The sequence below is a fragment of the Leuresthes tenuis genome, unplaced genomic scaffold, assembly GCF_036924035.1.
Source record: "Leuresthes tenuis unplaced genomic scaffold, fLeuTen1.0.hap1 SCAF_10, whole genome shotgun sequence".
Taxonomy (NCBI): domain Eukaryota; kingdom Metazoa; phylum Chordata; class Actinopteri; order Atheriniformes; family Atherinopsidae; genus Leuresthes; species Leuresthes tenuis.
The window spans coordinates 1042501-1068799 of NW_027325364.1; the positions used below are offsets into that span (position 1 = coordinate 1042501).

Below are 26299 nucleotides of genomic sequence, written 5' to 3' on the forward strand. Positions count from 1 at the left end.
ACACAGGAAACAGGGTGAGACAGAAACAGGGTGAGACAGAAACAGGGTGAGACACAGGAAACGGGGTGAGACAGAAACCGGGTGAGACAGAAACCGGGTGAGACAGAAACCGGGTGAGACAGAAACCCGCTGCTCACCCACGATGCTGTCGAAGAAGGCGCCCCGGAGGTGCCAGTCGTTCTTGTCGTTCAGGAAGGTGATCATGTGGGACAGCAGCACATCGTTGGCCTTCTGTCTGCCGAAGAAGACGCAGAGGCGCGTGATGCCGTTCTCCATCAGCGACTGCTTCACGATGTTCTCCGAGTCGCTGAGCAGCGTCACCACCTTCTGCTGCACCATCTCATGAAGCGCCTGCAGCTCTGAGGGGAAAGCAGGGAGTTGGTCACGCCGCCACGGCAGCCAGCGGCAGCAGCCAGCGGCTGCCAGCGGCAGCCAGCAGCGGCAGCGGCAGCCAGCTGCAGCCAGCGGCCGCCAGCAGTAGCCAGTGGTGGCCAGCAGCTCCTGACCTACTCCAGCCAGCGGCAGCCAGCGGCGGCCAGCAGCAGCCAGCAGCAGCCAGTGGCGGCCAGCGGCTCCTGACCTAATCCAGCCAGCGGCAGCAGCCAGCGGCAGCAGCCAGTGGCGGCCAGCGGCTCCTGACCTACTCCAGCCAGCTGCAGCCAGCGGCCGCCAGCAGCAGCCAGCAGCAGCCAGTGGCGGCCAGCGGCTCCTGACCTAATCCAGCCAGCGGCAGCAGCCAGCGGCAGCAGCCAGTGGCGGCCAGCGGCTCCTGACCTACTCCAGCCAGCTGCAGCCAGCGGCCGCCAGCAGCAGCCAGTGGCGGCCAGCGGCTCCTGACCTACTCCAGCCAGCGGCAGCAGCCAGCGGCAGCAGCCAGTGGCGGCCAGCGGCTCCTGACCTACTCCAGCCAGCGGCAGGACGCTCGCCCTCTGGGGCCCTACCTGAGTCGTAGTTTTCGTTGGGGTGGTTGGCCTCCTCTGCGTCCTCGCCGCTCAGGTCCTGCTCCGTGTTCACGTTGTTCTCCTGAACCAACTCCAGGAAGCGCAGCGCGCTCTCTGCCAGGTGGGCGATGTTTTCTGGGCGGAAGACAAAGTTTTCTGCAGTTTTTAAATGAGACGGATCAGGGAACTTCAGTCTGTTTGAGTGAGAAACTGGTCCCAGTCGGGCTGAAATTACTTAAAATGATTTAAAATGAACCTTTCAACACATACTGGGTTCATATCTTCCTGTTATAGCACCTGCGAACGCCGTGCCACTGACCTGCGAACGCCGTGCTACTGACCTACGAACGCCGTGCTACTGACCTGCGAACGCCGTGCTACTGACCTACGAACGCCGTGCTACTGACCTACGAACGCCGTGCCCCTGACCTACGAACGCCGTGCCACTGACCTACGAACGCCGTGCTCCTGACCTGCGAACGCCGTGCTCCTGACCTACGAACGCCGTGCTCCTGACCTACGAACGCCGTGCTCCTGACCTACGAACGCCGTGCTCCTGACCTGCGAACGCCGTGCTACTGACCTACGAACGCCGTGCTACTGACCTACGAACGCCGTGCCCCTGACCTACGAACGCCGTGCCACTGACCTACGAACGCCGTGCCACTGACCTACGAACGCCGTGCCACTGACCTACGAACGCCGTGCCCCTGACCTACGAACGCCGTGCTACTGACCTACGAACGCCGTGCCCCTGACCTACGAACGCCGTGCTACTGACCTACGAACGCCGTGCCCCTGACCTACGAACGCCGTGCCACTGACCTACGAACGCCGTGCTCCTGACCTACGAACGCCGTGCCACTGACCTACGAACGCCGTGCCACTGACCTACGAACGCCGTGCTACTGACCTACGAACGCCGTGCTACTGACCTACGAACGCCGTGCCCCTGACCTACGAACGCCGTGCCACTGACCTACGAACGCCGTGCCACTGACCTACGAACGCCGTGCCCCTGACCTGCGAACGCCGTGCTCCTGACCTACGAACGCCGTGCTACTGACCTACGAACGCCGTGCTACTGACCTACGAACGCCGTGCCCCTGACCTACGAACGCCGTGCCACTGACCTACGAACGCCGTGCCACTGACCTACGAACGCCGTGCTACTGACCTACGAACGCCGTGCTACTGACCTACGAACGCCGTGCCCCTGACCTACGAACGCCGTGCCACTGACCTACGAACGCCGTGCCACTGACCTACGAACGCCGTGCCACTGACCTACGAACGCCGTGCCCCTGACCTGCGAACGCCGTGCCCCTCACCTACGAACGCCGTGCTCCTGACCTACGAACGCCGTGCCTCTGACCTACGAACGCCGTGCCACTGACCTACGAACGCCGTGCTACTGACCTACGAACGCCGTGCCCCTGACCTACGAACGCCGTGCCACTGACCTACGAACGCCGTGCCACTGACCTACGAACGCCGTGCCACTGACCTACGAACGCCGTGCCCCTGACCTGCGAACGCCGTGCCCCTCACCTACGAACGCCGTGCTCCTGACCTACGAACGCCGTGCCTCTGACCTACGAACGCCGTGCCACTGACCTACGAACGCCGTGCCCCTGACCTGCGAACGCCGTGCCCCTCACCTACGAACGCCGTGCCACTGACCTACGAACGCCGTGCCACTGACCTACGAACGCCGTGCCACTGACCTACGAACGCCGTGCCACTGACCTACGAACGCCGTGCCACTGACCTACGAACGCCGTGCTCCTGACCTACGAACGCCGTGCCTCTGACCTACGAACGCCGTGCCACTGACCTACGAACGCCGTGCCACTGACCTACGAACGCCGTGCCACTGACCTACGAACGCCGTGCCCCTGACCTGCGAACGCCGTGCCCCTCACCTACGAACGCCGTGCTCCTGACCTACGAACGCCGTGCCTCTGACCTACGAACGCCGTGCTACTGACCTACGAACGCCGTGCCACTGACCTACGAACGCCGTGCTACTGACCTACGAACGCCGTGCCACTGACCTGCGAACGCCGTGCTCCTGACCTACGAACGCCGTGCTACTGACCTACGAACGCCGTGCTCCTGACCTACGAACGCCGTGCCACTGACCTGCGAACGGCGTGCCACTGACCTACGAACGCCGTGCCACTGACCTACGAACGCCGTGCTCCTGACCTACGAACGCCGTGCTCCTGACCTGCGAACGCCGTGCCACTGACCTGCGAACGCCGTGCTCCTGACCTACGAACGCCGTGCTACTGACCTCCGAACGCCGTGCTACTGACCTTCGAACGCCGTGCCCCTGACCTACGAACGCCGTGCTACTGACCTACGAACGCCGTGCTACTGACCTCCGAACGCCGTGCTCCTGACCTACGAACGCCGTGCCCCTGACCTACGAACGCCGTGCTACTGACCTACGAACGCCGTGCTACTGACCTCCGAACGCCGTGCTCCTGACCTACGAACGCCGTGCCACTGACCTACGAACGGCGTGCCACTGACCTGCGTACGCCAGCCTGACGATGGTGGCGTCGTCCTGGGCCAGGTGGGCGATGCCGGGCAGGATGTACTCTGGGTAGATGTTGACGTCGTTTCTCGGCACCTCCTTCACCAGCGCCAGCACCTTGGTCAGGGTCCGGACGGCCTGGGCGCGCACGCGGGGCATGGCGTCGTTGCAGAAGTGCAGCAGGTAGGGCGTGATGCGGTCCAGCAGGATGTCAACGCCCAGCCGGGGCGCCAGGTGCAGGATGAGCTCCAACGCCGCCAGCTTGGAGTCGCAGGAGTGCAGCGTCTGCAGACAGGAAGTGATGACGGACACCAGCACCATGAGGCCCTGCTCCTCCCGTGAGCTCAGCACGCTGTCGGCGCCGTCCTGCGGCGAGGAGGAAGAACCTGGAGGGGAGACACGGCGCTGAAACCTCGCTTCAAAGTCTCCTGCAGAGCTTCAGAACCTCCTGCAGAGCTTCAGAACCTCCTGCAGAGTTTCAGAACCCCCTGCAGAGCTTCAGAACCGCCTGCAGAGCTTCAGAACCTCCTGCAGAGCTTCAGAACCTCCTGCAGCTCACCTCCCCGCAGGTTGTGCAGGATGTTGTCGAGGTCTTTGCGGATCACCAGCACGCGCTCGTCTGCAGACTGGAAGGTCTCTTTGGCAAACTGGGCCATGTAGGGCTGCAGGAAGGTGTAGAAGATGTCGGGGAAGGCTTTGCCTCGCTGCTGCTTCAGATACTCCTCTGCAGTCAGACGCTTCTCCGGCTCCCGCTGGACCATCTGAGCCACCTGAGGGGAGGACACCAGACTCCTTAAAGACAGCTCAGACTCTGCAGCTCAGCCCCAAAACAAGTCCGAGTCGGACCTTTAAACTGCTCAAATAGATCTCTGTTTGGGTCCAGCTGCAGGTCCCCGGGCTTCAGACTCTAACTGGTTCTACATCACACTTCACTGAGCTACGCTTCACTGCCACAGAAGAAGAAGTCGGGGGGGTTACCAGCTCCCGGATGCTGCGGTCCTCGATCTTCAGGAGGACCTGCTCCGTCTGGAAGAGGCCTTTACGGTACGCCAGCAGCTGCGACAGGTCGAAGAGAGGAACGCCCTCCGTGAACAGCTCGGCGATCACACATCCTGAACAGAGTCAGAACGGGTCAGAACCGCTGAGATCAAAACACCTTACACAGAAACAGGTTTAAAAGCCACAACCAGAACCAGAGCAGCTCACGGGGTCATTACATTAAAGATGAACCTCAACCTGAGATCAGCAAATGTACATCTGGTGTTTGTGGGTGTTAAAGGACCAGGGGCCGCTGCCAGGGGCCGCTGCCAGGTGCCGCTACCAGGTGCCGCTGCCAGGGGCCGCTGCCAGGGGCCGCTGCCAGGGGCCGCTGCCAGGTGCCGCTGCCAGGGGCCGCTGCCAGGGGCCGCTGCCAGGGGCCGCTGCCAGGTGCCGCTGCCAGGTGCCGCTGCCAGGAACCTCTGGCAGGTGCCGCTGCCAGGGGTCGCTGCCAGGGGTCTCTGCCAGGTGCCGCTGCCAGGGACCTCTGGCAGGTGCCGCTGCCACTGCCAGGTGCCGCACCTGGTGCTGCTGCCAGGGACCTCTGGCAGGTGCCGCTTTCAGGTGCCGCTGCCAGGAACCTCTGGCAGGTGTTTTGCCAGGGGCCTCTGCCAGGTGCCGCTGCCAGGTGCCGCACCTGGTGCACCTCCTGCAGCAGGTGCACCTCCTGCAACTGAGGCCTCCTCCAGGTGAGCCCTACCTGCAGAGAAGATGTCCATGGCCTGCCTCAGCTCCCCTCGGCTCCTCTGGTTGTTGTTGGTCAGGTCCACCAGCGGCGTGTTCTGGTCGCTCTCGGTGGCGAACATGCTTCCGTCCACAAACCTCTCGGGGGCGATGTAGCACGTCCTCCGCCTGGACGTGTCGAAGAAGTAGTTGAAGTCGGCGGGGTTGTCCTCCGGCAGGTAGGTGGGCTTGAAGCTGGCGAAGTCGGTGAGCAGCACCCAGTTCCAGCTGGTCACCATCACGTTCTCCGTCTTGATGTCTCCGTGGCGAACGCCGGCTTTGTGCGCCTGGTCGACGGCGTTGAGGATCTGGAAGGCGAGCCAGCGCTTCTCCACGTTGTTGAGGAACGGCCGCGTGCTGATGCGGTCGTACAGGTTGTCCCGCACGTACTGGCGGAACAAGATGGCGGCCTTCTCCGTCAGGGAGGTCTTCTGGAAGGGCAGGCAGTTCTGGCAGGAGTGCAGCCGGATCTTCAGCTCCTCCAGCTCCTGCTTGTAGCTGGTCAGCGGCAGCGACGGGTCCTGGATGGCGAAGACCTTCACCACCACCAGGCCCTCCCGGTGCTTGGCCCGCGCCACCTTGAAGAAGCGAGTGCTGCCCAGGCTTTTGTCGTACTCGTGGTCGTGGATGTCTGAGAAGTAGCTGTCCACAGAGAGGATCTGAGAGGGCGCGATGCCGGCCAGCTGGTTCCCCATCACGCCTCACGTCTGGAACAGAAAGAACCACCATTTAAACACCTGGATGCTCCCTGAGAGGGGAGTCAGCCACAGCTCCACCCGTTTGAGACTGAGGAGAAACAGCTCCTGGTGGTGTTTTGGGTGGAGGGAAGATGCTGCTCCAGCAGAGAAATGGAACAACACGCTTCCATCAGGTAACATCATCAGACAGCAGGGCATAAAGCCTGCTAATGATGCATGATGGAGTTCCTCAGGGTTCTGTGCTTGGACCGATTCTTTTTACTTTATTCATGCTTCCATTAGGTAACATTATCAGACAGCATGGCATAAATTTCCATTGTTATGCTGATGATACTCAGCTGTACTTATCTATGAAACCAGATGAAACCAACAGGTTGGTCAGACTACAAGCCTGTCTTAAAGACATACAGACCTGGATGACTCAGAACTTTCTGCTTCTAAACTCAGACGAACTGAAGTTGTTCTCTTTAGACCTAAACTGTCTAGTTATATAGTTACTCTGGATGGTATTTCTTTGGCTTCTAGTTCTACAGTGAGGAACCTTGGAGTTATTTCTGACCAGGATCTGCCCTCTGACTCCATATAAAACAGTTTCTGCCTTCTTTCACCTTCGTAATATCATTAAAATCAGGACCATCCTGTCTCAGGGTGATGCAGAGAAACTAGTCCATGCATCTGTTCCTTCAGGACTGAACTACTGTAATTCTTTATTATTGGGCTGTCCCACAGATTCTCTGAAAAGCCTCCAGCTGATCCAAAACCCTGCAGCCAGAGTTCTGATGAGATCTAACAGCAGAGATCATGTTTCTCCAGTTTTAGCTTCTCTTCATTGGCTCCCTGTTAAATTCAGAATAGAATTTAAGATTCTTCTCCTCACATATAAAGCTCTTAATGACCGAGCTCCATCACATCTTAAAGATCTCACAGTTGGATATTTCCCCAACAGAGCACTTTGCTCTCAGGCTGCAGGTTTCCTTGTGGTTCCCAGAGTTTCTAAAAGCAGAATGGGAGGCAGAGCCTTCAGTTATCAGGCCCCTAAAAGCAGAATGGGAGGCAGAGCCTTCAGTTATCAGGCCCCTAAAAGCAGAATGGGAGGCAGAGCCTTCAGTTATCAGGCCCCTAAAAGCAGAACGGGAGGCAGAGCCTTCAGTTATCAGGCCCCTAAAAGCAGAATGGGAGGCAGAGCCTTCAGTTATCAGGCCCCTAAAAGCAGAATGGGAGGCAGAGCCTTCAGTTATCAGGCCCCTAAAAGCAGAATGGGAGGCAGAGCCTTCAGTTATCAGGCCCCTAAAAGCAGAATGGGAGGCAGAGCCTTCAGTTATCAGGCCCCTAAAAGCAGAATGGGAGGCAGAGCCTTCAGTTATCAGGCCCCTAAAAGCAGAATGGGAGGCAGAGTCTTCAGTTATCAGGCCCCTAAAAGCAGAATGGGAGGCAGAGCCTTCAGTTATCAGGCCCCTAAAAGCAGAATGGGAGGCAGAGCCTTCAGTTATCAGGCCCCTAAAAGCAGAATGGGAGGCAGAGCCTTCAGTTATCAGGCCCCTAAAATCAGAATGGGAGGCAGAGCCTTCAGTTATCAGGCCCCTAAAAGCAGAATGGGAGGCAGAGCCTTCAGTTATCAGGCCCCTAAAAGCAGAATGGGAGGCAGAGCCTTCAGTTATCAGGCCCCTAAAAGCAGAACGGGAGGCAGAGCCTTCAGTTATCAGGCCCCTAAAAGCAGAATGGGAGGCAGAGCCTTCAGTTATCAGGCCCCTAAAAGCAGAATGGGAGGCAGAGCCTTCAGTTATCAGGCCCCTAAAAGCAGAATGGGAGGCAGAGCCTTCAGTTATCAGGCCCCTAAAAGCAGAATGGGAGGCAGAGCCTTCAGTTATCAGGCCCCTAAAAGCAGAATGGGAGGCAGAGCCTTCAGTTATCAGGCCCCTAAAAGCAGACTGGGAGGCAGAGCCTTCAGTTATCAGGCCCCTAAAAGCAGAATGGGAGGCAGAGCCTTCAGTTATCAGGCCCCTAAAAGCAGAATGGGAGGCAGAGCCTTCAGTTATCAGGCCCCTAAAAGCAGAATGGGAGGCAGAGCCTTCAGTTATCAGGCCCCTAAAAGCAGAATGGGAGGCAGAGCCTTCAGTTATCAGGCCCCTAAAAGCAGAATGGAAGGCAGAGCCTTCAGTTATCAGGCCCCTAAAAGCAGAATGGGAGGCAGAGCCTTCAGTTATCAGGCCCCTCTCTGTGGAACCAGCTGCCAGTTTGGCTTCAGGAAGCAGACAGCCTCTCTACCTTTAAGATCAGGCTGAAACTTTCCTTTCTGATAAAGCTGATAGTTCGGGATGGTGATGTTTACCAGCTGCTGTTGGTCACGGGACTCTTGTTTCAGCTCCAGTCGATGCGACTTCCTGTGACGCTGCTAACGGCTGCTAAAGGCGTCAGACTTCAGCTGATTTAACGTCTTCATGTGAGTTAGATGCAGCAGCCGTTCCGCCGTCTTCTTCCTCTAACGACACCGAAACTACCCGCTTCGGTTATATGACCGGAACCGTGAGCTCTGAACAAAACTGTCAGCCTGGATCCCTGAGCCCGTGAGCTAAGCAGTTACCCGTGTCCAGCTGGTGTTGTGAATCCGGGTCACAGCGGAAACGGGAGAAGATGTGCTGCAGCGCCCCTGCTGGCCAGCTCTGGTTATTGAATAGATCGTCTGGTGAACAGATGAGTCACTCCTCATTAAAAAAAGCAACGCGATCTACTGCAGACAGAAGCCTTTTTACACAGTTTGGCGATAATAAATTAATAAATAAAGGCAGTAATACTAAGAGGAATGTATGAAAGGATATGTAACTTAAATAATGTGGAAATATAAACAGAAAAAACATTTAAACGTGCAAATGTAGACATTTTCTTTTGTTTGTTTACATATTTCTGGATGTTTAGTTTCTTTTCCTTTCTGTAGTTCAGGCTGATGCTGCTGATGAAATCATTTTTCCAGTCAGTTCTGCAGCTTGGTGTGAAAAACAGAAAAGGAAAGAAAAGAAGGTCTGACACCATTTTAAATCTGTTGCTCAGCAGGAGATAAAACTCAGTGAATACAACTAGTCTTATGGGGACCGTGTGTTTGTTTATGTGTTTTATGGGGACCGCGTGTTTGTTTATGTGTTTTATGGGGACCGTGTGTTTGTTTATGTGTTTTATGGGGACCGTGTGTTTGTTTATGTGTCTTATGGGGACCGTGTGTTTGTTTATGTGTGTTGTGGGGACCGTGTGTTTGTTTAAGTGTCTTGTGGGGACCGTGTGTTTGTTTATGTGTGTTGTGGGGACCGTGTGTTTGTTTAAGTGTCTTATGGGGACCGAGTGTTTGTTTATGTGTCTTATGGGGACCGTGTGTTAGTTTATGTGTCTTATGGGGACCGTGTGTTTGTTTATGTGTCTTATGGGGACCGTGTGTTTGTTTATGTGTGTTGTGGGGACCGTGTGCTTGTTTATGTGTCTTATGGGGACCGTGTGTTAGTTTATGTGTCTTATGGGGACCGTGTGTTTGTTTATGTGTGTTGTGGGGACCGTGTGTTAGTTTATGTGTCTTATGGGGACCGAGTGTTTGTTTATGTGTCTTATGGGGACCGTGTGTTAGTTTATGTGTCTTATGGGGACCGTGTGTTTGTTTATGTGTCTTGTGGGGACCGTGTGTTTGTTTATGTGTGTTGTGGGGACCGTGTGTTAGTTTATGTGTCTTATGGGGACCGAGTGTTTGTTTATGTGTCTTATGGGGACCGTGTGTTAGTTTATGTGTCTTATGGGGACCGTGTGTTTGTTTATGTGTCTTGTGGGGACCGTGTGTCTTTGTTTCAGTAGATACACCTCAGATGAACACATGACATTATTATATTGTTTCTTTTTTATGGGACAGAAACTGAGACAAAACACAGAAGCAGTGTGTGAAAAATGAAGTGAACCCCTCATCCAGCAGCTTGTGGAAGCAACAGATAGAAAGATCAGAGAAGTTCGAGTGGAAATGACAGCTATTCGTAGATGAGTGAGTCATCTTCGCAGCGACACACGATCTTTGTTTGGAGCTTGAGGAACTTTCTGGCAGCGCACGAGAGCTGCCGGCAAGCGAGCCAAAACCTGACCGGAAGACAAAGTATCATTCCAAAATAAAAGACTTCCTGCTGCCTGTCGGTAGATTTCTGTTCTTTATTTTTTTTTGTGCACAGGATTGAGACATTTCAGTTATCAGGAATTCAGGAGCTCTGTTTGTGAGCATGTAGCTTCTTTACAGCAATCTGACTCCTGATATCGACAGAATGGGATCATGGTACTTCCAATGCAAGTGTTGTCAGGATATCTTTATAAATGGCCCCATGTTTACGTACAACTTGATTTTCTTTTCTAATGCTGTCACCAAACTTCAGGGCCCTGATATCTTGGTTTTAATTTGAGCTCACTAAATAAGATTACTTTTAAAAAAATCACTCGTGTTGCTTCAGAGGCTCTGTGAGCAAGACTTTAAATTCAAATTGATCATTTTTTTCTGTTCTGTCAAGATATTTAATGCCTCTCAACCGGAACTTCCGAAAACACAAGTTAATTTCATGAGGGACTTGATTGTCTGATGTATTTAAATTTGAAAACACTTTTTTTCGGTTTTATTGAATCATCATAATATGTATCTATGGTCCATTTTTTTCTTAACGTTTTAAGTTGTTTTAATAGTAGTTAAAAATATGACAGCTGTGATTTATCTTGTTAAATATTTATCAAAATAAATATATATATTTAAAGTGAAGGCTTTACGGCTTGGTTTTATTTTGAAACATTGACCGGAAGTGGCGCGGCAGTGAAGATAACATGGTGGACTCTGCTCCCTCGGAGAGGAAGGTTCCGCGGTGGGATTTCACGGAAGATGCTGAAGAAACGGGAGCTGTTGGTAAGTTTGACACATGAGGACTTTGCCCTAAGAACGAAGACTGATTCCGGCCCAGAACCGAGCTCTCTGCTCCGGAAACGAAGCCGTTTTTACCGATCAGAGCTCCGGCGGCAGATGAGCGGCCGCGGCGGTTTGTTTGGTGAGTTTCCTCCCGGTGCGGAGCGCTGCTGTCGGCTGTTAGCCCGCTGCTGACGCCGGGGAGACACTGGCGGCAGTGAGCCCCTGGGGGGGGCACTGCCGCTTGTTGACATGGCCTCAGGTGGTCGGGGGACGGCGGGATGAGCTGTTTTTGCTTTTAATCTGAATGAGGAGCCTCTGATGCTTCCACTGTGTCCTTCTTCCGCCTGTTAGCTGTTAGCTAGCCGGCGGTGGATGTAGCTAAGCTAACAGCGGCTAAAGTGATGCTGTCGGTGGTGATTTCAGCTATTTTATGAAAAAATGATGTAATGTGGAGTTCTCACAGTAACACTAAGTTTTTTGTATATATACACTTTACTTTTTAAAAGTCCTGATCAGCTTAATTTCTTTATAATTTATATATAAAAACAGGAAGCAGCTGCAGAGATTCACTGAAACATGTTCAAACATGAACCTAAACCCAGAATCTGAGGCAGAAACAGAGTTTTTCTCAGTTCTCAGCAGCTTTAAAGTGAATCTCTGGTCTGAGCTCCTTTATTCTCCAACTCAGCCTGAACCCTCTGAGACAAGCTTTCTGTCATTTCTTTAAGGAGTCTTCAGGAATAGTTCTCCAGGCTTCTTGAAGGACATCCCAAAGCTCTTCTTTGGATGTGGGCTGCCTTTTGTTCCGTTCTCTGTCAGATGATCCCACACTGCTTCAATAATGTTGAGGTCCGGGCTCTGGGGAGGATTCATCCCTCCATAAGACCTGTTGCCACTGATTTTCAGTCCACTTCTTGTGTCATTTGGCACAGCTCAGCCTTTTCTCCCTGTTTCCCTTCCTTAAGAACGGCTTCTTGACAGCCACCCTTCCATGGAGCCCATTTCTGATGAGGCTTGGGCCAACAGTAGATGGATCAGCTGAAGGTCCAGATGCATCTCTCAGGTCCTGTCAGGTCACAGCTGGATTTTTTCCTCTTTCTTAAGGACATCACTTTCAGATCCTGTTCATCTGCTGGAGATAGTTTTTTAGGCCTGACACTTCTTCTTTTGTCCTCCACTTGTCCAGTTTCCTCAAATGTTTTAAGGACACACTGCACACCATGCTGAGATATGCCAAGTTTTCAGCTAATAGCTCTTTGGGAATCACCTTGTTGCTGCAGAAATCCTATTTTCTGTCTGTCAAACTGTGTTTTCTTTGCTGTTTTTCATAGATGCAGCTAAAGAAATGGGAACAAATGATGTGTCTTTGTGACAAAGTGCCTAAAGATCCAGTTTAAAATGGCTTCTTTGCTAAGTTGTCTGTTCTGTGTCGACACAACACTGGTTCATCCCTTGAGTTAGGAGCCTTTTTTCTGCCTGAATGCTTCAAAGGTTAAAGTTAAGTGGCTGAACAAAGAAAAAACACTGAAAATGCTCAGGAACAAGGACTGAAGATGAGGGAAAAAGCAGAGAAACTGTGAAAGAGCTTCAGAAAGCTGCAGAACTGTTGATCAGGACACTTTAAAGGTTCCAGGAAATTTGAATATAAATATATGTAAAGAAATAGATTTGTGTGAGTGTCTCTTTTTTAAACACCGGCCCTCTTGTGGATGTAAAGCTCCTGGATCTCGTGGCGCCTCTGGCTCCTCATGTGGGGAATCAGAGCTCAGAATGAGGGAAGCAGGCAGTCGTCTGCAGCCTCTAATGCATCAGATCGATCTTTTCTGAGTGATCTGGATCAGCCTGAATAAATCAGCTCCTGTTGAAGTCATTAAGCTTCAGAGTCTCTGCATGTGGCTCATTTATCCTGCTGGGTTCAGCCTCTCACATCGCTGTCAGAACCATTTGCTGGGATGAGAAGAGCCAAACCACAGACTGAGGGGAAGATGGAGGCAGCTCAGCCGGTCCTCCGTGGAGGAAAGTTCGTAAAGCATCCGTCTTTACGGGAGCAGCAACTCGGTTTTACGTCGTTTGGCAGAGATTTCACCTTCTTCCGGTTGGTTTCCACTTTAGTTTCGGACCACTTGGCTGTGAGCTCAGAGAGCAGCCAGGTTGGGCTCAGGTTGGGCCCGGGTTGGGCTCAGGTTGGGCTCGGGTTGGGCTCAGGTTGGGCTCGGGTTGGGCTCAGGTTGGGCTCGGGTTGGGCTCAGGTTGGGCTCGGGTTGGGCTCAGGTTGGGCTCAGGTTGGGCTCAGGTTGGGCTCGGGTTGGGCTCGGGTTGGGCTCAGGTTGGGCTCAGGTTGGGCTCAGGTTGGGCTCGGGTTGGGCTCGGGTTGGGCTCAGGTTGGGCTCAGGTTGGGCTCAGGTTGGGCTCAGGTTGGGCTCAGGTTGGGCTCAGGTTGGGCTCAGGTTGGCCTCAGGCTGAGGAGGTCCACTCAAAGGATTTTCCAGCTGAGGCAGAGACTCACACCGACCCGGAGGGTCCAGAACCAGGGCCTCAGATCTTCATCCCGGCTCTGAACTGAAGGTCGTGACCTGAAGAAGCCAACAGAAGCACATCATCTGCAGAGAGCAGAGCTGTGACCCTGAGGCTCCCCCCGACCGCACCTCCAGATCCTGTCCATGGAAACCAGTCAAACTAACATCATGAGACCCTCTAACTTGATTATAACTAATGGTCAGTATTCTGTTGCTGATTATTTAACACGGTTACTGTTCTTCTTTTGGATGAAATGTTGTGGAACGGGATAAGAAGCAGCTGTTGTTCAGGGGCAGAGCGTTTGAGGCTATCGGCTGGGTTCGGGGGCAGAGCGTTTGAGGCTATCGGCTGGGTTCGGGGGCAGAGCGTTTGAGGCTATCGGCTGGGTTCAGGGGCAGAGCGTTTGAGGCTATCGACTGGGTTCGGGGGCAGAGCGTTTGAGGCTATCTGCTGGGTTCGGGGGCAGAGCGTTTGGGGCTATCTGCTGGGTTCGGGGGCAGAGCGTTTGAGGCTATCTGCTGGGTTCGGGGGCAGAGCGTTTGAGGCTATCGGCTGGGTTCAGGAGCAGAGCGTTTGAGGCTATCTGCTGGGTTCGGGGGCAGAGCGTTTGAGGCTATCTGCTGGGTTCGGGGGCAGAGCGTTTGAGGCTATAGGCTGGGTTCGGGGGCAGAGCGTTTGAGGCTATCGGCTGGGTTCGGGGGCAGAGCGTTTGAGGCTATCGGCTGGGTTCGGGGGCAGAGCGTTTGAGGCTATCGGCTGGGTTCAGGGGCAGAGCGTTTGAGGCTATCGGCTGGGTTCAGGAGCAGAGCGTTTGAGGCTATGGGCTGGGTTCGGGGGCAGAGCGTTTGAGGCTATCGGCTGGGTTCAGGGGCAGAGCGTTTGAGGCTATCGGCTGGGTTCGGGGGCAGAGCGTTTGAGGCTATCTGCTGGGTTCGGGGGCAGAGCGTTTGAGGCTATCGGCTGGGTTCAGGAGCAGAGCGTTTGAGGCTATCTGCTGGGTTCGGGGGCAGAGCGTTTGAGGCTATCTGCTGGGTTCGGGGGCAGAGCGTTTGAGGCTATCTGCTGGGTTCGGGGGCAGAGCGTTTGAGGCTATAGGCTGGGTTCGGGGGCAGAGCGTTTGAGGCTATCGGCTGGGTTCGGGGGCAGAGCGTTTGAGGCTATCGGCTGGGTTCGGGGGCAGAGCGTTTGAGGCTATCGGCTGGGTTCGGGGGCATCGTTATGCCACTCAGCCCTGGTGCCAAACGCATTGATTCAGCTCGAATGCAATAACTTTACCCCATCGTTCCATTTCCATTCATTCATGCAGAGGCCCAGCAGTTCTTATGGGTTCCTCTGGTTCTGTACATGGGTTCCTCTGGTTCTGTACATGGGTTCCTCTGGTTCTGTACATGGGTTCCTCTGGTTCTGTATATGGGTTCCTCTGGTTCTGTATATGGGTTCCTCTGGTTCTGTACATGGGTTCCTCTGGTTCTGTACATGGGTTCCTCTGGTTCTGTATATGGGTTCCTCTGGTTCTGTACATGGGTTCCTCTGGTTCTGTACATGGGTTCCTCTGGTTCTGTATATGGGTTCCTCTGGTTCTGTATATGGGTTCCTCTGGTTCTGTACATGGGTTCCTCTGGTTCTGTACATGGGTTCCTCTGGTTCTGTATATGGGTTCCTCTGGTTCTGTACATGGGTTCCTCTGGTTCTGTATATGGGTTCCTCTGGTTCTGTATATGGGTTCCTCTGGTTCTGTATATGGGTTCCTCTGGTTCTGTACATGGGTTCCTCTGGTTCTGTATATGGGTTCCTCTGGTTCTGTACATGGGTTCCTCTGGTTCTGTATATGGGTTCCTCTGGTTCTGTATATGGGTTCCTCTGGTTCTGTATATGGGTTCCTCTGGTTCTGTACATGGGTTCCTCTGGTTCTGTATATGGGTTCCTCTGGTTCTGTATATGGGTTCCTCTGGTTCTGTATATGGGTTCCTCTGGTTCTGTACATGGGTTCCTCTGGTTCTGTATATGGGTTCCTCTGGTTCTGTACATGGGTTCCTCTGGTTCTGTACATGGGTTCCTCTGGTTCTGTATATGGGTTCCTCTGGTTCTGTACACACAGCCAGAACTAACCAGAACCAGTGTTTAGAGCCTGGCAGGAAGCCAGCGGCTCACCTTTTAATGTGTGAAGGGCTGGAAGCACGAACCTGTGGCTGTAAAGCGGCTCGGACTCGGGGCACAGACTCTCCTTTCTCCTGCTAATTAAGTCAGCTCCTCTGTTTGAGTTTGACCTACTTTGTCTCCCTGTGGTTTGTTGCTGCCTCTCATTAGATCAGAGGGTGGATGTCGTCCTTCTGGCAGCTGGCAGCTGGTCTGAGCTGCTGATGAATCGGACCTTCGGGGGTCACAGTTAGCAGTTATCAGCCCCAGCAGCCATTCGTCATCCTCCCTGAAGCCTTCTGTTTCCACACCTCGTGGAGAGCGGCTGTGAAAGCCTGAGTAAACAGGGCCACGCCTCTAACAGGGCGGGGCTCTGTCAGAGGGAGTTTAAGGAGTTCTTCCTGCTTCCTTCCAGCCAGCCTCTCAGAATATTCTTCATCCAGGAGCATGTTCCATATCTGTGGGCCTCAGAATCAGACAGAAACTCTGTTGGTAAAAGGAGATTTAATGCTCCAACAGCAGCAGGTGAGAGAAGTTTAGCTCCTTTTACTAACCAGACGTTTATAAGCAGGAAATCCGACTCGTTGGGTGTTAGAAAACAGAAGAATCTGAAGAATCTTGGTGCTGAGGAAGGTCCTTTTGGACAGAGTTTGAGCTGTAGAGAGCAGTTTGACTCAGAAATACGACTTCATTTGTTTTTTTCCTTCTGCTTGGTTGTTTTTTGCATATTTGGACAAACAGTCAAATGATTTTGAAGCTGCTCTGTGGTTATTCTCCTCACTCGGCCGCTGCTTTGCTCTCAGGGAGGAAAACTAAAGTGTTGACACAGCTTAATGTTGACAGAAGTCCTCTTAAGGAACATTTATTCGTTGCGTTTTAGCAGAGTTTCATTTCAGGTGTCCTGTTTTTATGAAGCGGAACAGTTTCATCACCGTGGTTACACCTCTCTTCAGTGTTTTGAGCCTAATCTGAGTCCCGTGTCTCCTCACCTGCTGCGTTGGCCGTAGGGCTTCTGGTGCTCCTGGTGCTGCTGGTGCTGCTGGTGCTGCTGGTGCTCCTGAAGCATGCTGGGAAACTTCTCTCCGGTTTTACAGCTCGTGCCGGTCTGATTGTGCAGGTAGTTTCCTGCTTCTGTGGCTCCTCCTGCTGCCTTCCTGTAAGCTTTCATATCTTTTACATCTCAGTTCCTGAGGTGATTCACTTCCTTGTGGAGGTGCAGCCACAGCTCTCAGATCATAAGAACCGCCTTCATGAAGCTGGACTCGGCTTTGTTCCAGAATAAATCAAACTGACCTGAGCATGTTGCCCTCCTGTCCTCCAGGGGGCAGACTGAGGATCCAGCAGCAGGAAGCTCCTCTGAAACTGACCTGGTGACCTTTGCCCTCCTGAGCATGTTGCCCTCCTGTCCTCCAGGGGGCAGACTGAGGATCCAGCAGCAGGAAGCTCCTCTGAAACTGACCTGGTGACCTTTGCCCTCCTGAGCATGTTGCCCTCCTGTCCTCCAGGGGGCAGACTGAGGATCCAGCAGCAGGAAGCTCCTCTGAATCTGACCTGGTGACCTTTGCCCTCCTGAGCATGTTGCCCTCCTGTCCTCCAGGGGGCAGACTGAGGATCCAGCAGCAGGAAGCTCCTCTGAAACTGACGTGGTGACCTTTGCACTCCTGAGCATGTTGCCCTCCTGTCCTCCAGGGGGCAGACTGAGGATCCAGCAGCAGGAAGCTCCCCTGAAACTGACCTGGTGACCTTTGCCCTCCTGAGCATGTTGCCCTCCTGTCCTCCAGGGGGCAGACTGAGGATCCAGCAGCAGGAAGCTCCTCTGAATCTGACCTGGTGACCTTTGCCCTCCTGAGCATGTTGCCCTCCTGTCCTCCAGGGGGCAGACTGAGGATCCAGCAGCAGGAAGCTCCTCTGAAACTGACGTGGTGACCTTTGCACTCCTGAGCATGTTGCCCTCCTGTCCTCCAGGGGGCGGACTGAGGATCCAGCAGCAGGAAGCTCCTCTGAATCTGACCTGGTGACCTTTGCCCTCCTGAGCATGTTGCCCTCCTGTCCTCCAGGGGGCAGACTGAGGATCCAGCAGCAGGAAGCTCCTCTGAATCTGACCTGGTGACCTTTGCACTCCTGAGCATGTTGCCCTCCTGTCCTCCAGGGGGCAGACTGAGGATCCAGCAGCAGGAAGCTCCTCTGAATCTGACCTGGTGACCTTTGCACTCCTGAGCATGTTGCCCTCCTGTCCTCCAGGGGGCAGACTGAGGATCCAGCAGCAGGAAGCTCCTCTGAAACTGACCTGGTGACCTTTGCCCTCCTGAGCATGTTGCCCTCCTGTCCTCCAGGGGGCAGACTGAGGATCCAGCAGCAGGAAGCTCCTCTGAAACTGACCTGGTGACCTTTGCCCTCCTGAGCATGTTGCCCTCCTGTCCTCCAGGGGGCAGACTGAGGATCCAGCAGCAGGAAGCTCCTCTGAAACTGACCTGGTGACCTTTGCCCTCCTGAGCATGTTGCCCTCCTGTCCTCCAGGGGGCAGACTGAGGATCCAGCAGCAGGAAGCTCCTCTGAATCTGACCTGGTGACCTTTGCACTCCTGAGCATGTTGCCCTCCTGTCCTCCAGGGGGCAGACTGAGGATCCAGCAGCAGGAAGCTCCTCTGAATCTGACCTGGTGACCTTTGCCCTCCTGAGCATGTTGCCCTCCTGTCCTCCAGGGGGCAGACTGAGGATCCAGCAGCAGGAAGCTCCTCTGAGCTCCAGCTGCTAATCAGACACAATCCTCTCAGCTCCTTTGCTCTCAGGACGCTTCTGTAGAGCAGAGGAAGGACGTTTGCTCTGAGGAGTCCAGATGAACCCGGGCTGCTGACTTCAGCCTCCTGACAGGTGAAGGCACCTGAGCAGAGTGGTGATGTGTAAAATCCTCTGAGTCTGTCAGAGTTTCTGCGTCTCAGCGATGTTCTTCATCCAGATTCTATCGTTTGGGTTTTATTCAGATGTTTCATCATAAATGATGAGGACTGATGAGCAGTTTGTGTTTTTTCATAAAGACTCTCAGAACCGTTCTGCTCCCACTGTGGTTCAGACGGGACACGGATCGGCTTTTGCTGACGATGCAGTGTTCAGGGCGTGCACGTGTGAGGGCGTGCACGTGTGAGGGCGTGCACGTGTGTGGGCGTCAGGGCTGCCTCACCTGTTTCCACCTCTGAGAGTCCCTGCATCAGGGCGTGCATGTGTGCGTGTGTGTGTGTGTGTGTGAGGGTGTGCATGTGTGTGACTGCGTGCATGTGGGCGTGCATGTGCATGCTTGTGTGCATGTGGGCGTGCATGTGTGAGGGCGTGAATCAGGGCTTCCTCGCCTGTTTCCACCTTTGAGTCTCTGCATGAGGGCGTGCATGTGTGAGGGCGTGCATGCGTGAGGGTGTGCATGCGTGAGGGCGTGCATGTGTGAGGGCGTGCATGTGTGAGGGCGTGCATGTGTGAGGGCGTGCATGTGTGAGGGTGTGCATGTGTGAGGGTGTGCATGCGTGAGGGTGTGCATGTGTGAGGGCGTGCATGTGTGTGCGTGTGTGAGGGTGTGCATGTGTGAGGGTGTGCATGCGTGAGGGCGTGCATGTGTGAGGGTGTGCATGTGTGTGGGAGTGCATGTGTGAGGGTGTGCATGTGTGAGGGTGTGCATGTGTGTGGGAGTGCATGTGTGTGTGTGCATGTGTGCGTGCATGAGGGCTGCCTCGCTGCATCAGGATGGACCTGCTCTGGTCCTGCTGGCTGTGAGCTCTGATTGTTTCTGTATTTAACTATAAGTAACTAACTAACTAACTAACTAACTTGGCTATAAAAGTTAATGATACTAGTTAACCGGGTTAATGTGTTGTCGTCTGATTGGATGAGAGCTTCTCCACCTCTCGGGTGTCGGGTCAGCCACCGAACATTTGGGTCTCAGCTCTCTGTCGGTCAGACTGAGTAAATATTGGGAGGAGGTGGGAAATACCAGAGATCCGGCTTATTCTGGCGCTGCTCAGCTGATATTCTGGATCTGCTCAGCTGATATTCTGGAGCTGCTCGGCTGATATTCTGGCGCTGCTCAGCTGATATTCTGGCGCTGCTCAGCTGATATTCTGGAGCTGCTCAGCTGATATTCTGGAGCTGCTCGGCTGATATTCTGGCGCTGCTCAGCTGATATTCTGGATCTGCTCGGCTGATATTCTGGATCTGCTCAGCTGATATTCTGGTGCTGCTCGGCTGATATTCTGGCGCTGCTCGGCTGATATTCTGGATCTGCTCAGCTGATATTCTGGCGCTGCTCGGCTGATATTCTGGCGCTGCTCGGCTGATATTCTGGCGCTGCTCGGCTGATATTCTGGCGCTGCTCGGCTGATATTCTGGTGCTGCTCGGCTGATATTCTGGAGCTGCTCGGCTGATATTCTGGCGCTGCTCGGCTGATATTCTGGCGCTGCTCGGCTGATATTCTGGATCTGCTCGGCTGATATTCTGGATCTGCTCGGCTGATATTCTGGCGCTGCTCGGCTGATATTCTGGCGCTGATATTCCAACCTTACGGACTCCTGGGCTGACTGTTCGGTTCTGAACGCGCAGGTCGGCGCCGTCGCAGTGAGGGAGTTTAGCCGTGAAGTCTTAGCGCTTTAATCTGGGAGGTTTGGGACCTCCAGCAGGTCCAGCTGGGCCCGGCTGGGCCCGGCTCCCTATGCTCCTGGATCAGTCTCCTTTCCCTGCAGCGGAAGGTTCTGCACAGCAGGCCCGGTATGTGGTGGGTATCCCAGAGCTCCCCGGTCCAGTCTGAGGAGGTTCTGTTAGGGTTCTGGAGCTGCTTCCAGGTCAGAGGGAGGAGCCTTAAACGGGCTGTTCTGCTCCTCAGGTGGAAACGTTAGTTTGGATCCGGTCTGTAAGATAAAAGCTGACTTCACTGAGGCCCTTTCAGGTAAAACTATCTGTTTAACTTTAAAATCTCTGTCAGGAAGTAAAAACAACACCAGAACTGGATCAGTACCGTTTGGATCCGGTCTGTAAGATAAAAGCTGACTTCACTGAGGCCCTTTCAGGTAAAACTATCTGTTTCACTTTAAAATCTCTGTCAGGAAGTAGAAACTCTGTCCTGCGTTGATGGGACTGATGAACTGGATCAGTACCGTTTGGATCCTGTCCTTATCAACACCAGCTCACCTGGAGGCTGCCTTTTCGCTCTCCAGCTGGATTTAGAAACCAGCAGAGCAGGAAACCGGAGCTCCCTGCGGTTACAGCACCAGTCCAGATGTTTTATTAGAAGCCAGATGTTGGCCACACCTGTAAATGAAAGGCTTGTTGGGTTAAATCTTAAAGTTCTAAAAGATTCTGCAGCCCTTTGTTTCTGCTGGTCTTCTTCACTTTAAACGGCTCGTTTGGCGGCTTAAAGTGAGCCGTGAGAAAAGCGGTGAAACCGGTTAGATTTGGCGTTGCGTGACGGCGCTGTGAACGCGTCTCCGCCTCCTTCCGTTTCCTTAAAGCTTCCTTAAAGCTTCCTTAAAGCTTCCTTAAAGATTCCTTAAAGTTTCCTTAAAGTTTGCTTAAAGTTTGCTTAAAGTTTGCTTAAAGTTTGCTTAAAGTTTGCTTAAAGTTTCCTTTAAGCTTCCTTAAAGCTTCCTTTAAGCTTCCTTAAAGCTTCCTTAAAGCTTCCTTAAAGCTTCCTTAAAGTTTCCTTAAAGCTTCCTTAAAGCTTCCTTAAAGTTTCCTTAAAGTTTCCTTAAAGTTTGCTTAAAGTTTGCTTAAAGTTTCCTTAAAGTTTCCTTAAAGCTTCCTTAAAGCTTCCTTAAAGCTTGCTTAAAGTTTGCTTAAAGTTTGCTTAAAGTTTGCTTAAAGTTTGCTTCCGTTTCCTTAAAGCTTCCTTAAAGCTTCCTTAAAGCTTCCTTAAAGCTTCCTTAAAGTTTCCTTACAGCTTCCTTAAAGCTTCCTTAAAGCTTCCTTAAAGCTTCCTTAAAGCTTCCTTAAAGCTTGCTTAAAGCTTGCTTAAAGCTTGCTTAAAGTTTGCTTAAAGTTTGCTTAAAGTTTGCTTAAAGTTTGCTTCCGTTTCCTTAAAGCTTCCTTAAAGCTTCCTTAAAGCTTCCTTAAAGCTTCCTTAAAGCTTCCTTAAAGTTTCCTTACAGCTTCCTTAAAGCTTCCTTAAAGCTTCCTTAAAGCTTCCTTAAAGCTTCCTTAAAGCTTGCTTAAAGCTTGCTTAAAGTTTGCTTAAAGTTTGCTTAAAGTTTGCTTAAAGTTTGCTTAAAGTTTCCTTTAAGCTTCCTTTAAGCTTCCTTAAAGCTTCCTTAAAGCTTCCTTAAAGCTTCCTTAAAGTTTCCTTACAGCTTCCTTAAAGCTTCCTTAAAGCTTCCTTAAAGCTTCCTTAAAGCTTCCTTAAAGCTTCCTTAAAGCTTCCTTAAAGCTTGCTTAAAGTTTGCTTAAAGTTTGCTTAAAGTTTGCTTAAAGTTTGCTTCCGTTTCCTTAAAGCTTCCTTAAAGCTTCCTTAAAGTTTCCTTACAGCTTCCTTAAAGCTTCCTTAAAGCTTCCTTAAAGTTTCCTTAAAGCTTCCTTAAAGCTTGCTTAAAGTTTCCTTTAAGCTTCCTTAAAGCTTCCTTAAAGCTTCCTTTAAGCTTCCTTAAAGCTTCCTTTAAGCTTCCTTAAAGCTTCCTTAAAGCTTCCTTAAAGTTTCCTTTAAGCTTCCTTAAAGCTTCCTTAAAGCTTCCTTAAAGTTTCCTTAAAGCTTCCTTAAAGCTTCCTTAAAGTTTCCTTAAAGTTTGCTTAAAGTTTCCTTAAAGTTTCCTTTAAGTTTCCTTTAAGCTTCCTTAAAGCTTCCTTAAAGCTTCCTTTAAGCTTCCTTAAAGCTTCCTTAAAGCTTCCTTAAAGTTTCCTTAAAGCTTCCTTAAAGCTTCCTTAAAGTTTCCTTAAAGTTTGCTTAAAGTTTCCTTAAAGTTTCCTTAAAGTTTGCTTAAAGTTTGCTTAAAGTTTGCTTAAAGTTTCCTTAAAGTTTCCTTAAAGTTTCCTTAAAGTTTGCTTAAAGTTTCCTTAAAGTTTGCTTAAAGTTTGCTTAAAGTTTGCTTAAAGTTTGCTTAAAGTTTGCTTAAAGTTTGCTTAAAGTTTGCTTAAAGTTTGCTTTAAGCTTCCTTTAAGCTTCCTTAAAGCTTCCTTTAAGCTTCCTTAAAGCTTCCTTAAAGCTTCCTTAAAGTTTCCTTAAAGCTTCCTTAAAGCTTCCTTAAAGTTTCCTTAAAGTTTCCTTAAAGTTTGCTTAAAGTTTGCTTAAAGTTTCCTTAAAGTTTCCTTAAAGCTTCCTTAAAGCTTCCTTAAAGTTTCCTTAAAGCTTCCTTAAAGCTTCCTTAAAGTTTCCTTAAAGTTTGCTTAAAGTTTCCTTAAAGTTTCCTTAAAGTTTGCTTAAAGTTTGCTTAAAGTTTCCTTAAAGCTTGCTTAAAGTTTGCTTAAAGTTTGCTTAAAGTTTGCTTAAAGTTTGCTTAAAGTTTGCTTAAAGTTTGCTTAAAGTTTGCTTAAAGTTTCCTTAAAGCTTCCTTAAAGCTTCCTTAAAGCTTCCTTAAAGTTTCCTTACAGCTTCCTTACAGCTTCCTTAAAGCTTCCTTAAAGCTTCCTTAAAGCTTCCTTAAAGCTTGCTTAAAGTTTGCTTAAAGTTTGCTTAAAGTTTCCTTTAAGCTTCCTTAAAGCTTCCTTACAGCTTCCTTACAGCTTCCTTACAGCTTCCTTAAAGCTTCCTTGAAGCTTCCTTGAAGCTTCCTTGAAGCTTCCTTACAGCTTCCTTGCAGCTTCCTTGAAGCTTCCTTGAAGCTTCCTTGAAGCTTCCTTGAAGCTTCCTTGAAGCTTCCTTACAGCTTCCTTGCAGCTTCCTTGCAGCTTCCTTGAAGCTTCCTTGAAGTTTCCTTGAAGCTTCCTTACAGCTTCCTTACAGCTTCCTTACAGCTTCCTTGAAGCTTCCTTGAAGCTTCCTTGAAGCTTCCTTACAGCTTCCTTGAAGCTTCCTTGAAGTTTCCTTGAAGCTTCCTTACAGCTTCCTTGAAGCTTCCTTACAGCTTCCTTACAGCTTCCTTAAAGCTTCCTTGAAGCTTCCTTGAAGCTTCCTTGAAGCTTCCTTGAAGCTTCCTTACAGCTTCCTTGCAGCTTCCTTGAAGCTTCCTTGAAGTTTCCTTGAAGCTTCCTTAAAGCTTCCTTGAAGCTTCCTTAAAGCTTCCTTAAAGCTTCCTTAAAGCTTCCTTAAAGCTTCCTTGAAGCTTCCTTGAAGCTTCCTTGAAGCTTCCTTACAGTTTCCTTACAGTTTCCTTACAGTTTCCTTAAAGCTTCCTTAAAGCTTCCTTTAAGCTTCCTTGCAGCTTCCTTGCAGCTTCCTTGCAGCTTCCTTGCAGCTTCCTTGCAGCTTCCTTGCAGCTTCCTTGCAGCTTCCTTGCAGCTTCCTTGCAGCTTCCTTTAAGCTTCCTTACAGTTTCCTTACAGTTTCCTTAAAGCTTCCTTTAAGCTTCCTTACAGCTTCCTTGCAGCTTCCTTGCAGCTTCCTTACAGCTTCCTTGCAGCTTCCTTTAAGCTTCCTTTAAGCTTCCTTTAAGCTTCCTTTAAGCTTCCTTTAAGCTTCCTTTAAGCTTCCTTTAAGCTTCCTTTAAGCTTCCTTTAAGCTTCCTTGCAGCTTCCTTGCAGCTTCCTTACAGCTTCCTTGCAGCTTCCTTTAAGCTTCCTTTAAGCTTCCTTTAAGCTTCCTTTAAGCTTCCTTTAAGCTTCCTTTAAGCTTCCTTTAAGCTTCCTTTAAGCTTCCTTTAAGCTTCCTTTAAGCTTCCTTTAAGCTTCCTTGCAGCTTCCTTGCAGCTTCCTTGCAGCTTCCTTGCAGCTTCCTTGCAGCTTCCTTGCAGCTTCAAGGAAGCTTCCTTGCAGCTTCCTTACAGCTTCCTTACAGCTTCCTTTAAGCTTCCTTTAAGCTTCCTTACAGCTTCCTTACAGCTTCCTTACAGCTTCCTTTAAGCTTCCTTTAAGCTTCCTTACAGTTTCCTTACAGTTTCCTTAAAGCTTCCTTTAAGCTTCCTTTAAGCTTCCTTTAAGCTTCCTTTAAGCTTCCTTTAAGCTTCCTTTAAGCTTCCTTGCAGCTTCCTTGCAGCTTCCTTGCAGCTTCCTTGCAGCTTCCTTGCAGCTTCCTTGCAGCTTCCTTGCAGCTTCCTTGCAGCTTCCTTGCAGCTTCCTTTAAGCTTCCTTTAAGCTTCCTTGCAGCTTCCTTGCAGCTTCCTTGCAGCTTCCTTGCAGCTTCCTTGCAGCTTCCTTACAGCTTCCTTTAAGCTTCCTTTAAGCTTCCTTACAGCTTCCTTACAGCTTTCTTGAAGCTTCCTTGAAGTTTCCTTGAAGTTTCCTTGAAGCTTCCTTACAGCTTCCTTGAAGCTTCCTTACAGCTTCCTTGAAGCTTCCTTACAGCTTCCTTACAGCTTCCTTGAAGTTTCCTTGAAGCTTCCTTACAGCTTCCTTTCCTGTGTTGCAGCTTTCCGAGAGCCAACCCTCCAGTGAAGATGAGACCATGGTCCCAGTACTAACCTCCAGAAAAGCCAGTGAACTCCCGGTTAATGAAGTAGCGTGCGTCCTGCAGGTGAGCAGCAGGTGTTTACCTTGATGGAAACTCCAGATATTAGTCTGATGAGTTGATTCCTTTGATGTGTGTTTCCTCTGAGCCGGTGTGTCCAGATTTATACTTAAACTACCGTCACATACGAAGCTAAATCTATTGATTGGGTCAAAAATGAGTTAAAGTTCTTACTCTGATAAAGAGAGAAATACAGAGTTTTTCCTCTGAAGCGTCCGGGTTTGTCCGGCTTCATGGGAGCTGAGAGGTTTCACACCTCAGAGGAGCTGCTGCCGGCTAACTTCAGACAGCCTGTTTTAAATTAAACGGTTAAAAGTGCTGCTTTGGGCCAGCCGGCCACAGTGTTCGATTCTCCTCTGATCTGCTTCTTTTTGTTTGTTCGCTCGTTGAATTCGGTTCTTCTTCAGCCTCCATTTCTTCATTTGTTGACCTTGTTTTGACAAAGAAAGTGTTAATAATGTTAACGATGTTAACGATGTTAACGATGCTAACGATGTTAATGATGCTAACGATGTTAACGATGTTAACGATGTTAATGATGTTAACGATGCTAACGATGCTAACGATGTTAATGATGTTAACGATGCTAACGATGCTAACGATGTTAATGATGTTAATGATGCTAACGATGTTAATGATGCTAACGATGTTAATGATGCTAACGATGTTAATGATGCTAACGATGCTAACGATGCTAACGATGTTAACGATGTTAATGATGCTAACGATGTTAACGATGTTAACGATGTTAATGATGCTAACGATGTTAATGATGCTAACGATGTTAACGATGCTAACGATGTTAACGATGTTAACGATGCTAACGATGCTAATGATGCTAACGATGCTAACGATGTTAACGATGTTAACGATGACCTCGTTAATCAGGCTGACCTGCAGTCGGGTTTGACCAACGACGAGGTGAGTCGGAGGAGGGCCTACCACGGCTGGAACGAGTTCGACATCGGTGAAGAGGAGCCGCTATGGAGGAAATACATCTCACAGGTAACAGAAGCTTCGGCTTTAAACAGTCTGCTGAGCTGTCAGAGTTGTTTTAATCGTGTTCCCAGAGGCTCCAGACATCTGTACAGCTGTGGTCACATGATGCTGACATTCCCATTCAGCCGCCTCCTGCAGCCTGAACACGGAGAACTCAGAAGGTCATTTCTGAGGTCATTGTACCAGAAACCAGAGCAGAGGCTCAGCTCGGAGCGGCGAGAGCTGCCTCAGGGAGGC

At 51.0% G+C, this 26299-nt stretch overlaps 2 protein-coding genes across 2 annotated transcripts in view; one reads left to right on the top strand and one right to left on the bottom strand.

The window, feature by feature from the left end:
• Window positions 1-8546, bottom strand: part of pik3r4 (phosphoinositide-3-kinase, regulatory subunit 4) — a 36216-nt gene extending 27670 nt beyond the window's left edge. The window contains exons 1-7 of the mRNA XM_072393468.1: window positions 8275-8546; window positions 5225-5954; window positions 4465-4598; window positions 4046-4256; window positions 3483-3872; window positions 942-1076; window positions 138-359 (exon numbers count right to left, since the gene is read on the bottom strand). Of these exons, the coding sequence (XP_072249569.1) occupies window positions 138-359; window positions 942-1076; window positions 3483-3872; window positions 4046-4256; window positions 4465-4598; window positions 5225-5942 (1810 nt within the window). The 5' untranslated portion in view covers window positions 5943-5954; window positions 8275-8546. The remainder of the gene's footprint in view (window positions 1-137; window positions 360-941; window positions 1077-3482; window positions 3873-4045; window positions 4257-4464; window positions 4599-5224; window positions 5955-8274) is intronic.
• A 2199-nt stretch (window positions 8547-10745) lies between these two features.
• The window catches only part of atp2c1 (ATPase secretory pathway Ca2+ transporting 1), a 47650-nt gene continuing 32096 nt past the window's right edge, over window positions 10746-26299 (top strand). Inside the window, exons 1-3 of the mRNA XM_072393498.1 lie at window positions 10746-10848; window positions 24965-25069; window positions 25952-26068. Coding sequence (XP_072249599.1) covers window positions 10825-10848; window positions 24965-25069; window positions 25952-26068 — 246 coding nt within the window. The 5' untranslated portion in view covers window positions 10746-10824. The remainder of the gene's footprint in view (window positions 10849-24964; window positions 25070-25951; window positions 26069-26299) is intronic.